The 16,791-nt window shown below is 31.9% G+C and overlaps 2 protein-coding genes across 2 annotated transcripts; one reads left to right on the top strand and one right to left on the bottom strand.

Moving 5' to 3' along the window:
* Positions 1-241: 241 nt before the first annotated feature.
* Positions 242-12,846, top strand: LOC121123077 (cytosolic phospholipase A2-like). Its single transcript, XM_071890384.1, is given in 11 exon segments — positions 242-579; positions 2,670-2,791; positions 3,291-3,437; positions 3,494-3,609; positions 3,682-3,719; positions 3,788-3,920; positions 3,980-4,346; positions 5,422-5,842; positions 7,346-7,863; positions 7,924-8,105; positions 10,785-12,846. Coding segments are annotated over 11 exon segments (2,601 nt in total). The 5' UTR covers positions 242-451; the 3' UTR covers positions 11,214-12,846.
* LOC121123618 (coiled-coil domain-containing protein 39) lies at positions 12,720-15,862 on the bottom strand. The gene is made up of 2 exons (XM_040718734.2): positions 13,658-15,862; positions 12,720-13,604 (listed from the first exon to the last, which is right to left on the bottom strand). Exons 1-2 carry the CDS (start codon positions 15,758-15,760, stop codon positions 12,846-12,848), a joined length of 2,862 nt encoding a protein of 953 aa, XP_040574668.1. The 5' UTR covers positions 15,761-15,862; the 3' UTR covers positions 12,720-12,845.
* Positions 15,863-16,791: the final 929 nt, after the last annotated feature.

Here is a 16,791-nt window from a genome sequence, read left to right on the forward strand (position 1 = left end):
ATTATTCATAAACATATATCAAATAACAAAAGAAAAAAAAAAAAAAACATCTCCAAACAAGGAGGTCTAACATGTCAATGACGTCATGAGTTTTCCTCCTCTCTCCCCTTTCAAGCTCTCTCCATTTTCAAGAGATTGCTCCTTTCTTTTGAATAAGTAAAGACATATTATGTTATTTTTTGTCTTCGTTTTGTTAGAAAGTAATGTTACGTAGAAGGTCTATAAAATTTAGGCCCACAATAATCAAAAAATACAGAGTAGAATGGAAAGAACATGATTACTTTGAAAGTAGTGTTGTGCATTGAACAGGAATGTACACATTAGATGTTATAAGCAATAATAGTTCTATAAATATTCAAATCCTTAGAGTTTAAATCATGTTCTGTAACTTAATTATAATTTAACAGTGCTGAAGAATGGTTGAGATTTAACGACATCGTCAAGTGCCATTATGTCGTTAGCAGAGGTACTACCATCAAGCTTTCATGTCGAGGAGAATTCACTGCGGAGTCAGCGTTGCTGTCGAAGTAGTAATGGGGGGAACTTTGAACAAAACTCCGAGAGTTTTGACTATGAAAGGTAAGAGATTCTGAAGTTTTATATGGATTTTGCCTCAAGGGATTGTTTAGATTTCTTCATCATAGTAAGTTAAAAAAAATGATACAGAAACGCAACATTATTCCTAATGTGATGTTTACCTAAATATATAACGAAGCAGTTATAATATGCTTGGCTCTATTATTCTTCAATTAATGACATAAGATGCATAGAGTATTTAACGTAAATTTTTTATGGAGCAAGGGCAAAATATGCGTATTTCCAACATTATATGTTATTTATGCATTCCTATATTTTGATTTCTTTATAAATGTGTCACTTGCTCGTTAGTTTCCAGGACTGAGCCTTCACTATTTTTCAAATTCATATTATGTTACGGTACATACATTCAAACATAGAGGTGCAACCAGGTTTTCTAGTAAATTTTCAACACAAGAGTTAGATTTAAAGACAATTTCAATTACATATTTTAATGCAACAATGACTGTATTGTTCGTTTACAAAGTAAAAGACTGAATACCTTCATCATTGAAACAACAAAACATCATTATTAGAGGTTCTTAAACATGTGCTACGCGAGTTATCTCTAAAGGTACGTAGAAGAACATGATAAATAAGTTAAACCTCTACTATTAGATATACAGTTTGGTCATAATGGTGATCATTGGAGATGTTTATATTTTCTCATGTGATACACACTATAAAAAGTTTGAGAACTACTTTTATACATGATAGCTTTTGTTCACCTCTAGGATGAACATTTGTGTAAAAGGTATATTATTAAAGTGTTAAGTCATGACTGGATTCTGGAATAGATTTTATAATTTGAGTAAATTTTCAACACGAGAGTTCGGATTCGATTCCTGGACTATTTTAGATATATTTTTATTTAGTAATGACAATTATCAATAATTCAATAAATACCTTACATTAAACTGTGCGTTAATTAAATTAAATACATCACTGAAGCAATTTAATCGTCTATATACGACAGTATGAGGTATATTAGTTTTGCTATAATTGATTCCAGCCTACTATGGTAGAAAAGGATGCCACATTTCTCCAGAATCGGCTAAACTTATGCCTGCACATTTCTAAATCTGAGTCCACGTCAAAATGAGGATCTATGTGGTCACTCCTTTGACGGCACTGGGGCCGTACCTTCCCACTCTTTCAATTAAAATCTAAATTAGAGTATAAATATGTTTAATTATTCGGACCCACCATCTTTAAGTTTAATTATTTGCCACTTTGGTTATGACATCCTGGCACAGAAAATATGTACTTGATACATAAATACACAAATATGTGTACTACTTCATACAAAACAAACTTTCAGATTCAGAGTCTATATACCAGACAAATATAATAAGAACAACAAATTTAGAGCATAGGGAGTGTCATACATTTTTCATTATGCAAAATTTAATGGGAAATGCGTATTAATGTAAAATATTTACTCCTAAACCAAGTTTTGGCCATTTTTTCTAGACTATTAAAATTTTTGAGAGGAATAAACATTTTACATAACAGTAAATTAAGAAACAGTATCTAAATTATGTTCATTCATTCACAAACCTTTGGTAAAAAAATAACAAGAGATGATATACATTGTAAAGTGCAAGGAGAATAACACTGTATTATTTCTCTACAAAAATCACATCCCTTAGAATGATGAGAGGGCAATTATGGATATAGCGAAGTAGCCTATTTTAAGCTTATCAGGAGACAATATTATATTTTTTCTGATATGTGTGTGCCTTTCTTTTCCTAGAGGCCCTGTAAGTCTATCTATCTGTCCATTTAAGTTTCATTGTGTACTTTATATTCAAACATGAAATATTATACTCCAAAATCGGTATTCTGTAACCATTTGTTACTTAGGAAGCCAGATATCAATTAAATATATATACTAAAGAAAGACAAGACAAAGAATAACAAATAATTTTCATGAAGTATACCATAAAATGGGATCGATACAAATTAAACTAATCAGAACTATATTACAAACAAGGCTACATAGATCCTTAGTTGAAGAAAAATGTTAAAAATAGACGCAGTATCTCTTAACTACACTCAATATTATCATTTATCCACATTTTTTTTTATAGAAAAGAGAAGCATATTCCCAATTCCTATCAGTTGTTCAAAATATGCCATGAAAGGTGTCATAAGTTGGAAGTGACCGTTATTCAGGGTCGAGGAATAACTAGAGGCAAATTAAAGGATTGGTGTATGTATTAAATATCAATAATAAATGATTAGCGGTCTAGAAAATATGACCTTTCACTATTTGAAAAAAATCCAAGTAACGTGGTAACACTGACAATTTTAAGAATGTTAGGGAGAAGACCAGTCTAGCTGGTCTGACGTTTTATTAAAATAACTGCCATCAGCTCTAAGAGAAAGGGAATAAATACAAATTCCACTCCGTATCTATCATGGAATTACTCCGATGTCGATCATCAATTTTAGTTCTATTCCAACAAGGACTTGCACTTGTAACACCACAACAAATCCCTAATGTTACTTTCCGTCTTTCATAAGGTAATGAAATATCACTAATGATTCAATTATTCTTGCATAGTCTCTCTTCGAGAATAACATCTTTGCAAAGTCAATTGTTACCATGTTACTTTTCGCTTTTTTTAACATACCACAGGTCATATTTTCTGATATTCCAAAATCATATGGGCTGTTAATGTATTCATATGATGTATTGCTCATTTTAGTAAATAAACCCAACTCTTTTGTTGGAGTTCGTGCTATCGGAACCCCAAATGGGCAAAAGAAAACGCAGCCAATTCCCAAAACATCCAATCCCACATGGAATGAAACATTAACTTTTTATATTGATCCAATTAAAGATACAAGATTGGGTGAGTTTTATTCCTTAAAAGAAAGGGGTTCTATTTAAAAAATTATAATCATCTAGAATTTGTGCTTTATGATCTAAATCTCACTGTAAATGAAGAAATAGGAAGGAGAAAATTGGACATCAAAGGTCTGGACTCATCAATGGAAGAAACTGTTACGCTCTTATTTAAAAATGTAAGGATGCAATTAATCGTAATAATTAATTATTTGTAGTTAAGTAATAATTAAAATTGTTGTATAATTTAGGGATCAGCCATTGATGTAACCCTTAAAATAGTTAAAAAGTGAGTAAATATTGATCGGACTTATAATTAATAAAAAAAATTATTTGATATATTTCCAATTTCTACAGTCTTGAGCCCAGTCTTCGTTTTGATCTCAGATTATGTGATGAAGAGTTAGATTTTGTCAGATCTCGAAGGGAAAAAGTGTTTGCTGCTCTCAATCAATTCATTGGTGAAGAATGTCAAATGCAAATGGAAGAAGTAAGTATTCATTTTTAAACTCAATGATGAAGAAAAGCTGTGAAGGAGTTGTCCTTTAGGTTCCCAAGATATGTATCATGACTTCAGGAGGAGGTTTTCGAGCAATGATTGCGTGTAGTGGGGTTTATAAGGCTCTGCAGTCCGAAGGACTCTTGGACTGTGCCTCCTATGTTGCTGCGTTGTCAGGGTCATCCTGGTATACAAGTACACTTTTCTCACATCCGGAATTTCCTCATCCAGGTGTTGCAGAGACTATTATTCCGGAACTGAGAGAATGTGTTGAGAAACATTGGCAAGTGCATTTATCACCACCTTGGTCTTCCAGATATTTGAAGAAAATTATCCGTAAATCTGTGAACGGACAACCCGTCAGTTTTACAGACTTTTTTGGGTACCTCGTAGGGCAACAACTCTTAAACTCTGTAAGTGAAAAAAAAAAGACTATTACAGGGTGAGTAGATCAATCTGGACTATTTTAAACCTTAGCGAAAACTTGATCTTGAGCAATTAAGTCAAAAAGTATATTTGGAAGTGAGAGATTAAATTTTTAAATATATATTTGTACCCTATAGCATCAATTCAATTGGCTTCGGACCAAATGGAAAAAAGAGGGTTGAGAGAAATAAAAGGGCAAAACCTTCCCCTAAAATAAAATTGAGCTATGTATCTCTATTTGTTCCAAAGTTATGGTCGATTATGCATTTTTTACATATACTGTTACCTTGACCTCTCAAAATTTAATGGGTTCTCATTTTGACCCTATACAATCTTCCTACACAGTTTCATCAAAATCGATCTGTAACTTGTGTTGTAATCCTGGCCTCTGTTCAACTTTGTTGGCGGAGGTAAAAAGGCAATTACCCAACATGAGATACTATTAATTAACTGTAATCAAGCCATCAAATTGGACTTAACGATCAAGTCACAATTTTTTTTATATATTCAACAAATGAAGTTTAATGAGGCGTTCAGATAAACTGTGCCTTGGGCAGATCCTCAGAATTATTAATGGGGATCTAGGAGGGCAATTGGGCCAAAACATTTTTGCCTATGGATAATTGCCTGAACAGAAATTTAGACGAATGCCCATTTGGGACATTTGGCCGTAAATTAATATTTATTATATTGATATTAAAATTAAAAAAGTCCCAAATGGTCCTTCAGCAAAATGTCCATTCGGAAAAACTGTCCTTCGGTAAAAAAATTTTGTCTAATAGTCAGCTCACTTATCACTGGGTAGCTGAAAAAGAATGTTGATAGCTCTCACAGGTAAGAAATATAGTTTCCAGGCTGCATTACCTCATATTGAGTGATCAGATTGGATAAATATATAATTTTAGGTCCATTAACATGTTGATTATTATTTTTTCTGCACTATTTTCTCTACAGCTGTTTTAAATACTTATTTAAAATGGTCCAGATTTATCCAGTCGCCTTTGTATGGACATAGGTCCATAAATAATATTGCAATTGCATGTAATTAATTATGTAATAATAATAGAGAATGAAGTCCAAGTTAAGTGATCAAAAAGAGAAAAAATTGCAGATGGAAAAGCACCAATGCCCATTTATACCTGTCTTCATGTCAAATCAAATGTATCTGCTAAAATGTTCCAAGAATGGTATGAGTTCACTCCCTATGAGGTGGGTATTCCAAAATATGGAGTCTTTATGAAGTCCAATGAATTTGCCTCAAAGTTTTATATGGGACAAGTAGTTAAAAAATTCCCAGAAGTGCCTTTACATTTTCTAAGTGGGATTTGGGGCTCAGCCTTTACAATTCTTTTTAAAAGATTTGTTCAAGAAAAGGGTAAAAATGGTGTGGATGAAATCATGAGAATGGTCTTAATGGATAAACAAGATCCCCAATGTTCATCTGAAGAAGAGGCAGAGGATGATGAGGATTGTGAAAAAATCATCAGGTACATACTGATGTTGTCACGAAGTGAATATTTTCGTATTACTTCTGGTACCCAAATTAGTATCGGTATTTTGTTACTTTTTTGACTAAAAATATAAAACAAATATGACGCTAAGGGCATTTTACATATACTTACAGAGGTATTTGCAGGATTTTTGTGTTGAATAGTGGGAGGGGGCGGGGGTTAAAGTAGTGATGATAATTGTGTGTATTTTGGGCATTAAAAGAAAGCTAAAAATCAACATGGTAACCAAAATCATTCGAAAAATACTTTGGAAAAGAGCAGTTTAGCTGTTATGACGTTTCATTAGATCAGATACAATCAGTTGTAAGGAGAGAGAAGAGGGGTGGGGGTGGAAATAAAGAAGGACATGGAGAAGAATTACTCCAATATCGATCTCAATTCTACTTTGACTCCAACGAAGACTTGCAGTTATAACTAGTAATGTCCAAATTATGCAAATAAGATTTATTTGCATGTTTGGCTTTTATTCATATATATATATTTTTTTTTCATTTTCGACCTTCGTTTGCATTTTTAGGTAAAAAATGTCTATTAATGCAATTTTTTCAATATAACAGCCCTGATCACACACTTCCTAAGTTTTTCTCAACAAAACAAGAGAGTTTCATCTCTTAGGTTCCTCGCCCCCGTTTATCATATCCATCTTGCTGCCAATACAATTGAGATTTTACAATCCATTTTTCCTCTATAGATATTAAGTGCATCCATTATTCTTTTTATTACTGATAAATATCTCTACTGCAAGACACTTAACTTTTAAACTGTATTTTATTAAATATTTAGATTTTTTATGCATTATTTGGACATCACTAGTAATATATTTGCAACATCCGTCCTTTAGGAGAAGACATTAATGTCCAATCAGGTTTTGAATATAATTTAATGAATTAAATAACAATGACCATAACATAGGAAAAGAAAATACCATCTTCATAGTACAAATTTCAAAAAAACTACACACGATTTTCATCACTAGGCTGGAAGTTAAGCACGTCGTTACTTTTATTGTGTCTCGTAGTCTTTCATCTGAAAGGAAACAGAAAAAAGGGCCAAAATCAGTCAATAGTTTTCCCATTCTTCCAAAGTATATAGTTATTATAGAATAGTTGTTGGCAATTGTTAACAGGTTAACAATAGATCATTTAAATTCAGTCGATCAACCTTTGGAACACAAATAAGGGGAATATATGTAGAAGCAAAAAAAAAACTGTAGCTGACTATAAAATAGAATGTTAATTTTAAAAGTGGTAAGGTAACGCCGTGCTAGCCCAGAAGTTTGGGGCGTTACGTCATCAACGGGCTAATATTTTTATGACGTATTGGCGCAGCAAATATTGGTTACAATAGTAATTTAGTATAGTATCGTCGTAATAAATTCCTCTGTACCAAGTACCCCTTTATAAATAGTGTACCGAACTGCATCAGTACATACTAAATTATTTTAAACTTTAGTAATCAACTTTTTTGATATATTTCCAGCCGCTTGACAAAAGACTTGGTATCAGCTGACGATGAAGATCATTTCGAGATGGATAAGCCGAGCTCTTCAATAGAGCCACAGAGTTCTCTAATGCTAAAAGATGAATTTTACCAAGGTAGATATAAGCCATACTCGGTTTCCACAAGTGACGATGAACTAAACGATCCACAATCTGAAGTACAAAGTGACGTACATAAAAATGCTGTCTCATTAAAAGAAAAATTGCTACGAAAGTACAGTTTTCGTAAGGTCTCCTCAAATACAAAGAAATCAGAAGCGCTTCCTCGTTCCATGACTACAAACAATGTTAGAATATCAGTTAATGCAAAAGAGAGCAATAATAGTGGTGAAACTTCTTATTTTGATAAAGTCTTGGAAAAGGCTTTAACAACAACTCCCATTGATTCACGAGCTTTTCGAGCAGGGGTTATATTGAATCCTTTTAGAGGCCTCACAACTCTCGAAAATAATTGCAACGAGTGCTCTAAAATAACTGAGGGGTTGAGAGATCCCACTGGTATACCAATACTTTTTAGATAAATATAAATGTTCTATTAAAGACTTATTTCCTTTTCAGACGACGATTTTAAGGATTATAAAGAGTCAATGAAAACTGACGATAAAAAAATATATCTTGTTGATAGTGGTCTAAGCTTTAATCTACCTTTTCCTCTTACACTCAGACCTCAAAGAGGGATTCAACTATACCTCACATTTGATTTTAGCAGTAGAAAATCGGATTCAACCCCTCCATTTAGAGTAAGTTAAGTCTATTCAATATCATAACCAGTCATTTTGCCACCCTACAATTCGCTTTTGGAGATTTTTCTGCATGACATATTGGACGCATTTGTACGTTTTTATGTTATAGGGTTCGAATTATACCTTTACTATCTCAGTTATAAATCAGAAAAAGAAGAAAAATAGTTCGGAAAAAAGGAATAGTGTTTATAGGAGTCACGGATCCGGGATCATGTTTTTATTTCAAAAGGACTAGTTTTATCTAAAGATTCATATTTACTCTAATCCGGGTCGGTTTGGATCTTTAGACCTAAATAATAGGGTAAATTTTGGGTACCCGAACTTTCGGGTCCGGATCTGAAGCCAAAATTACATGGGATACTTGTCTCGAATTTAATATGAACTTTACCCAAAGTTCAGATCTAAATAAAAATAGATTCGGGGTTAAGATTACATTTTTACTGACTATTCATGCCGAAAAAATAAATAACCCGATGTCATTACTATTAAAACATAACAGTTAGTTATTATTAGATACGAAAAGAAACAGAAAAAGTTTTCCAAAATCCGTTGGTAGTTGGCCAATTCTTCCAACTATACAATTGTTATTGAATAATGTTGATAACTGTTCACAATTTAACAAAAACTAATTCGTATCCAACACATCAATTTTAAGGACACTAATTAAAAGAATAGACGAGGAAACTTCGACAGCTGACAACCAAATACATAGTACATTTTTGTCTTAGTGAACACGGCGTTACTTCGCTACCACAAAGATATACACTATATTTTTTATTATCAGCTATTTATTTTTTTGCTCCTTTCCTCCAAATAATTGTTCTGAACGTTGATTGGTTTAAATATAACTACCTCCTTTGACCCTGTGAACCATTCTCAACAATCATTGAACAACAGTTCCTCTTGGAAAGGATTGCCTAACTATCAATTGATTTTTAAGCCTTTTTCCTGTTTTTTTCGGAGGGAAAGTTCCGTGATGCAATAAAGGTAACGACATCTGAGATAATGCAAGGCGAAACAACTATTTATGTAGATGTGTTTTTTTATAAATAGCAGCAATACTACAAGCTTTTTAAGATCCTGAAAATCCCTCGGATCTTTTTTATGAGCCATAAAAGTTCAGGTACCTGAAGCCAGTTCGAGTTTCGGAGCTTTTTGAATAATACAAGTTTACCTATACAGTACCCGGGTATTTCGGATCCAGGTCCTATCACTAGGGGTACCTTACTCTTAGTCATGATCTTAGCTAAGACTTACAAAAATGTAAGATAATAAGAGAGGAATGTTTGAATAGAAAAACTAAGGGTCTAAGTTCGACCCCATAGTATAAAAACATAAAAAGGCGGCGAATATGTCATACAGCAAAATCAACAAGAAGCGAAATTATCTCAGGTGAAAATGTATATTACAAAATATATCAATGAGCATTTGTCTAATTATAATTTCATTCCTAATTGTGTTTTATTTATATTATCTGATTCAACTGTTGCTATAAGGCCTCTTTATTTCCCGGAAATTTTCCTTAATCAATATCCCGGGAAATTTCGAAATGATATATTTTAAATTTTATTTGTAAAAGATACAAAATGATTCCAAGTTTCTTACATGGAAAGGTAAAGTTATAATTAATTATTCCTTTATCAGTATTATGGTATTACTGAATTAAGACCCTTGTTGCTACCTGTTAATTCATTTTTTTTTTTTTTTGGGGCTGGGAAAGAGAAAAAAAATGAATTACTGCTATAAAGTGGAGTACTTTCAACATTTAAAATATTACATTAGTTGGGGAAAAAAATTACAATTTATATTTAAATTCATATATATTAATTAGATTATGTATTTTTTTTTTTTTCAATAAAGATTGGAAATAATTCTTCTTTTAGAGGGAGATGTTTACACCACGAAGACCTATTAAATAATGATAAAAAAAGAAGAAGGAGCACACGCAAAAACCTTTTTCCTTTTTCTATTTTTAAAGGTGTTTTTATCACATACTACACAACTCTGCACATATACAAAAAAGGGATCTGTAAAAAAACAAAACTAAGATTAGCAATTAGAAATGGAAAAAAGCGTTGGTGTAGGTCCTTTTTTTATTCATTATTTAATAGGTCGTCGTTGTGTTAACTGCTCCCTTTGAAGTAAGCATTCTTGTCTATCTTTGGTATAAATTGTTTTAAAAATGAATAAAACATGAATAAATAATATAATTATAATATTTTCCCTGCCTAATACTATTTCAAATGCAGAACGGTTCTCCTCTTTAAAGGTTTAATTCATTTGCCTCCCTGAAAATCATTGGACAAGGGTCTTAATTCATTAATACTATAAGTCTTTCTCCGTTTTCTCTTCACACTTCTTTCTTTTTTTTTTTTACAAAATGACAACTCTAGTCGTAAGAGCTTTATATTACATCATTTTGTGTCGATGTACATCATTTGTACAGTAGTATTTGTATTCAATTCTTCATTAAAATAATTACATAAAGGAAGTTTATGCTATAAAAATAATTAAATATGAAATTTTTAGGGAATCTATCGTAGGTGTAAAATTTCGATAAATCCCGGAGGAGAAATCTTAGTTGCTATTAAATGAATAGTTTTGTCAGATTTGTAAATTATTTTTAATTCGCTCAAAATTAAAAAAAATGATTATAAATGGTTTCCTATTTTTCAGGAATTACTTCTTGCTGAAAAATGGGCTCAACTTCATGGACAACCTTTTCCTCCAATCAAAAAGACAGTCAAGTCCCTTATTGGCTGTCCAAACAAGGAGTGCTACGTTTTCAAGGATACTGAAAACATACGGGCTCCAGTTATTTTATTTTTTCCTATTGTAAATAGCAGCTTCCGTAAATATTCAGCTCCTGGAGAGATTCGGAATGACGAAGAAGAAAAAACCTTTGGTGATTTCAAAATATTTGATGATACAAATGCTTATGCCATTTGGAGATTTGTATACCCAAACTTATCTTTCGATCGAATGACATCTATGATGGAATATAATGTGAAAAACAATGTTCACATCATCAGATACGAGATAATTGATCTCATAGAACGGAGACGAAAAGCAAATATGAATCCTTTAGCATTACCTACGAAGTAGACATCGCCTTTCATCCATTTTCTGTTTTAATTTATTTGTTTATCAATCCTTTTTTATTTATTTTAAACGTCCTCATTATATATTCAAAAGTATTATTTACATATAACTAAACATTTGACAAATTTCCTATTTAGGCATATATTATATATATGGGTCAATCCATATCTAATTGTCCAAAAAAGGGTAATTATTCACTCGACCACCTCAGAATTTGATTAAATTTAGTATAAATATTGATTGTTTGGGGGGACTTATATCACATGATTTCATGTCAGCTGTTGCAGGCTTAATATTTGGATAAACATTGCATAAATTCAACCAACAACTGCTGACATGAAATCGTGCTATAATAGCACCTTCAAATAAAACTTGGTCACTTTATAAATTCTTTGAGATTTTTACCTGAAAACTCCAACTCAATTTTTGTTCCAATCAGATGATTGGTGTCCTAGATATAAAGACATATATTTTTGTAATTTTAGTATAAACTGTACAAACACCAAATAGTCATTATCTTCTAAATCTAAGTTTCATTGTGGGCATTAGTCTCCTTACTTGTTTATACAGAGGCGTCCGCAGGATAATAAGGGGGTTAATTTCTTTGGAAAATAATCGGAAAATTAAATTATGTAAAAACGCTTCAAAAATCTATACCTATTCACAAGAAATTAAATTTTTTGGAAATTTGTTTTTTTTTTAAATACATTTTCTTTACAGAAAATTAAATTTTTAAAAAAAACTTGAAAAATTAAATTATTTCGTAAAAAATTTCCAAAATTGACCTTGAAACAATTTTGGAAAAAAGGTCAAAAGTCCATAGCTGTTCACAAAAAAAAATATTTTTCGCAAATAAACTTCAAAAATTCACAAAATTTAAAAAAAAAATTTTTTTTTTAAATTTCAAATATTTAATTTTTGCAAACAAAATTCAAAATCCATTGCTATTGAAAAAACAATAGTAAAAAACAAAAATTTCTTAATTTGGGAGGGGGGGGGAGGGAGGAGGTTACTGCTCCTCCAGCCCATCCCTTGCAGACGCCCCTGTTATATCTTGTAGTATAAATCCTGTGAACTTTTTTTTCTTGGAATTGACAATCTAAAGAATGAATTTCCTTTCCTTCTCAGTTGTTCATATAATTTAACTCCTGAGTAGTGAACATCCTTTCCTAAATAGATTCAATCATATTCAAAACCTGACGAAACATTCGTGTGCACTCATAAACTACGGAGTGTAACCCTGAGGGTTTGATGCAAAGTTATAATAGGAAATTGAACTACAGGTTTAGAAGATGTAACTATTTTAAACTTGGTGTACATCACAGTTTTTCCTTTGTTTTGTTTAATTACAAGAATAAAGGACTCCCTAACTCGAGAGCGAATCATTTGACTGCAAAAAAAAATAAACAATTGAGCTTATAGGTAAAAATTGAATTTGATCAAATTTGTAGTTGTTGGGTCGATTTGATGACGAATGCCCCATAACATGTTTATTAAATATTCTTTAAATAAAACTGCAAAACTTTACTTGAATTTATTCAATGTTACTTCAGTACATACTAAGATATATATTATAAAGCTATTTTTCTACAGTAACGTAAAAAAGAGTACATGATTAATAAAATGTTATAAAACCTATCTAACAGTAGCAATCCCTCTCGAATTTTTACAAGGAGTGGCGTCTAACTTCATTACAAGTACGTTCGTATTAGCATTCCTAGATTCAGACGTTGAGCGTCTATATAATGAAATATCTGAATGGTTGTAAGTTCTAGATATGGAAGAGGTTCTAGTTCTTCTCTTTGAGAGACCCTTGGATGAAGACAGAGATGACTCTTCCAGTCTACTTAATGTTGGCATGGTCAGAGAAAGTTTATTAAGCTCTTCTGTAAACTCTTTACCGAATAAATCGTCTATTCTACACATTTCCCTAGCTCGGATGAGAGACATCCTTTGCTTATCTCTTTCAATACGAAGATTCATCTCCATCTCAAGCTCTTGATACGATAGTCCTCCTAGAGTTGAAATATTTTTTTCATAAAACTTTTTTCCAATTTTAGATTTGAGTTTAAATGCTCTTTCGTATTTCTCATTCTGTGAAAGTAGTTCTTTTTCAGCTGTTCTAAGAACATGGATTTTATTATCATATATTCGTTTAGATCTCTCTAATCGAAGTTCAAATTCAGATATTCTTTCTTTTTTAAGGCGTATATCTTTTTCCAATTCACATATTTCAGAATGAAGGGAAGCTATTTCATCTTTTTTCTTCGATATCTGTCCTTCTAATAAGCTTATTTCTTCTTCTTGACTTGGACTTCCTTTCAAAGTAGTTGTAACATTTCCTCTATAATTGGAGTTGGAATCCCTTAACGAGTTTAATGTAGCTTCCAATTCCTTGATCAAATAACTTTTATTAGAAGCATTTCATAGCCAATATTTAATCTTACCTTCAAGTCTTTTTCCTTCTTCGATATCTTACAAACCATTTCTGCTGCCTCGTCACGTAGTTCTGCCTTTTTCTGGGCTAATTTTAAAATGTGATATGCATGGGAAGGCACTTCATCACCGTCGAGTTTTCTAACATCTCCTAAAGATTTAAGAAGACATTCATAACGAGTATTCAATTTGATCGATCGATCTTCTCTTTCCTTGGTTTTTATCTTCAGGTTTGATAAATCCTCTTTTGTAGACTTATCTTGAGCCAGAAGCACGTCTTTCCGTGCTTGAAGCTCTTCCCTCCGTTCTCGAATATCATTTTCAATTTGAATATTTTCCTTGCCCATTTCAGCTAATTCATTTGATGCAGTCTCAACTTCAGAACGAGATTTTGTTTCTGCAACTTTCATCAATTGCTCTTCTAAAAGAAGTGATTCTACCTGGTCCTGAAGAGATTTATTTTTGACTTTACATTTGTTGATAATCAGTTCTATCTCCTCCAGTTTGACTTGGGTTGTGATTTTTTCTTTGTCGATCTGAGTTATCTCGCGATTCAGTTTTTTTACTTCAGATTCCATTTTGTGGAGGAGTCTATCTAAATTGATCTTTTCAACTTTTTTAGACTCTAATTCTTTTTTGAGTAAAATTGTTTCCTGCTTTCGTTTGTTCTTTTCTTCCGTACTCAAGTTTTCTCCCTTTATTCTAGCAATTTCATTTTCAATGGAGGCTAAATCATGAGATGATTTCAAATTAGTTTCTTCCTTTTTTGCAACTTCTTCTTTCAGATGTTTCAAATCTTTTACTAGTTTTGTTTTCTGACTTTTCAAGCCTTTAATTTCCATTTCTAAAGTTACAGCCTCTTCTTCATTTTGTTTTAACTCATTTTCCTTGTTGAGTTTTTTCAATCTCATTTTATCAATTTGGAACTTCAAAGAATCATAATGGCGCATCTCAACATCAAGTAAAATATCGGCTTCTTTTGATCTGTCATCTGCAGTTGTAGCTAAATCCCTTGAGTGTACTTTTCTGCTTCTCATTTCCTCAATTTCAGACTTGATTTTCTCTACTTTCTGTATGCGTTTATTATAATCAGTTTTGCATTCCTTCAATTCTGATCGCTTTTTTTCTATTTGTAGTCCAATCCTAGCAATTTCACGCTTTTCAAGTCCAATAGCGCAGTCTATGTCATCTAATTCGTTTTCGTATTTGTCTAAATCACTTTCTAATCCTTGATTACGCCTTTCTAAAGTTCTAATTTCTCCTTCCAATTCAGATATGTTTCTATTTTCGTTGTCAAAAAAGACTAAGCGTTCCTTATTTTCAATTTCGCATTGTCTAAGTTCTTCCGATTTATCATTAGTTGCTTGATAAATCCTTTCTATTTCTACATCCCTAACTTTGATGACATCCAAGGCAGACTTCCACTTTGCTCGAATTTCTTGTCTTTCTTTATGTAAAGAACGAAATGAATCCACTGTTCGATTCATTTCTAGCTGTTTCATTCGATTTTCTGTTGCAGCCTTCTGTAGGGCTTCTTTCTGTCTTTCAACATTATCTTTATATTTCTCCATTCGTAAATGGGTTTCTTTAATGCGGAGTTCATCCTCATTTTGATATTTCAAAAATTTCATAAAATTATCTTCTTTCTCAAAAATATCCGATGACTCGTTCATCAAGCAATTTGATTCACTCTCAAATTCATTTTCCAGAAGCTCAAGCACTACTTTCCTTCCTTCTATATCATTATTGAGGGTTTCTAAATTGTGACTGACACGGTTAGTCTCTTCTTGTACATTCTCCAAATCTTTGATTAAGCGCTTATTAAAGGAGGAATTGAGGACAACGAGATTTTTTTCCGACTCTAATTCCGTTTCTCTTGATATTTTGTTTTCAGTGATTTGTTGTAGAGACTCAGAAACATTTCGAATATGAGTATGTATTTCTAATATCCTTTCACGCTCACGTTCATTCTTAGATTTGTCACGGATATTCTGAATCTGAAGGGATACTAATTCGTCATGAAGGGATCGATTTCTTTGATCAAGAATAGGCAAATCTCCAAGACCAAGAGTGGTGAATATTTCTTTGGATATATCTTCATTGTCTTCTTCCATTGTTATTTTTTAATAAATGGTGAACTACTATTTATTCAAAAGGAAATAACCTTTCCGTTCGGTGATTCACTTGTTTACTAGTTCTAGTCAGGTATAGGGCTCTTTCAAAAATATATCATGTCCTCACTCGAATACAGCCTCCTACCTTCAAAAGTGAAAGGAGTATAATTTGTATCCTCTCTTTATAATGTTATTTTTTTGTAGGAGTACAAATTAATAATTTATGTATATAGAGACATTAAGGTTCCTTTAAATGGAATCTGTATGCATTAAAGCCACTTATCGTCTTGAAAACGTATAAATTATAATATAAAATATGGGAAGCACTAAAATAAAATAAGATCAAATCTATCCTGTGTAATCGATATCATATCCTTTATACAAGTAATAAATCTACAGAAAATTATTGTGAGACTATTTGAACTATGAAAAATGTATGAAAACCATCGTTATAAACTAGTTATGGGATATAGATTTGCAACCTGTATCTGGCTACTGGGACAGATGCAACACTTGGCTGGTCGCTTGCAGATGCCTTTAGTGGAGAAACTTTTAACAGCTCTAAATCAATTCAAACAATAGCAAGCATATGTAGGTATGCTATGTTAAAATTTGGTGAGTCTAAGTAAAACAAACTCTGAGTAATTGAGGCAAAAACAAAAAGTTTCATATCTGTCTCCAATCTCCCACACCATACAAAATCGGTATTACTGGAACCGGTACTTGTAAGTTGCAGCGTTATAAAAATATATAAGTGACGTACATGGTAAACATATTTGATTTTCGTCTTTCATATATCTGTAATGCGTCAGCATAAAACAATATTGAACAAAAATCAAATAAAGGAGGAAATCCGAATATATTTTTTTATTTCATACATATTTCATAGACATATTTGAGCCAATTTTAAACTTTTTACACTAATTTTTGGAGTGAGTTAAGATACCCAATAGTTTTAGGTATAGTTTAAAACCTTTATTTGATTTAAAAGACTTATATTGGCCTTTTTCAAATAAATTATATTCATTCTT

Source organism: Lepeophtheirus salmonis, chromosome 8, assembly GCF_016086655.4.
Source record: "Lepeophtheirus salmonis chromosome 8, UVic_Lsal_1.4, whole genome shotgun sequence".
Lineage (NCBI taxonomy): Eukaryota > Metazoa > Arthropoda > Copepoda > Siphonostomatoida > Caligidae > Lepeophtheirus > Lepeophtheirus salmonis.

Coding starts and splice junctions, on each gene's coding strand:
- LOC121123618 (XM_040718734.2), bottom strand. CDS start 15,760: ATGGAAGAAGACAATGAAGATATATCCAAAGAAATATTCACCACTCTT. Junction 13,605..13,657: donor AGAAGGAAAAAGACTTGAAG/GTAAGATTAAAT, acceptor TATTTGATCAAG/GAATTGGAAGCTACATTAAA.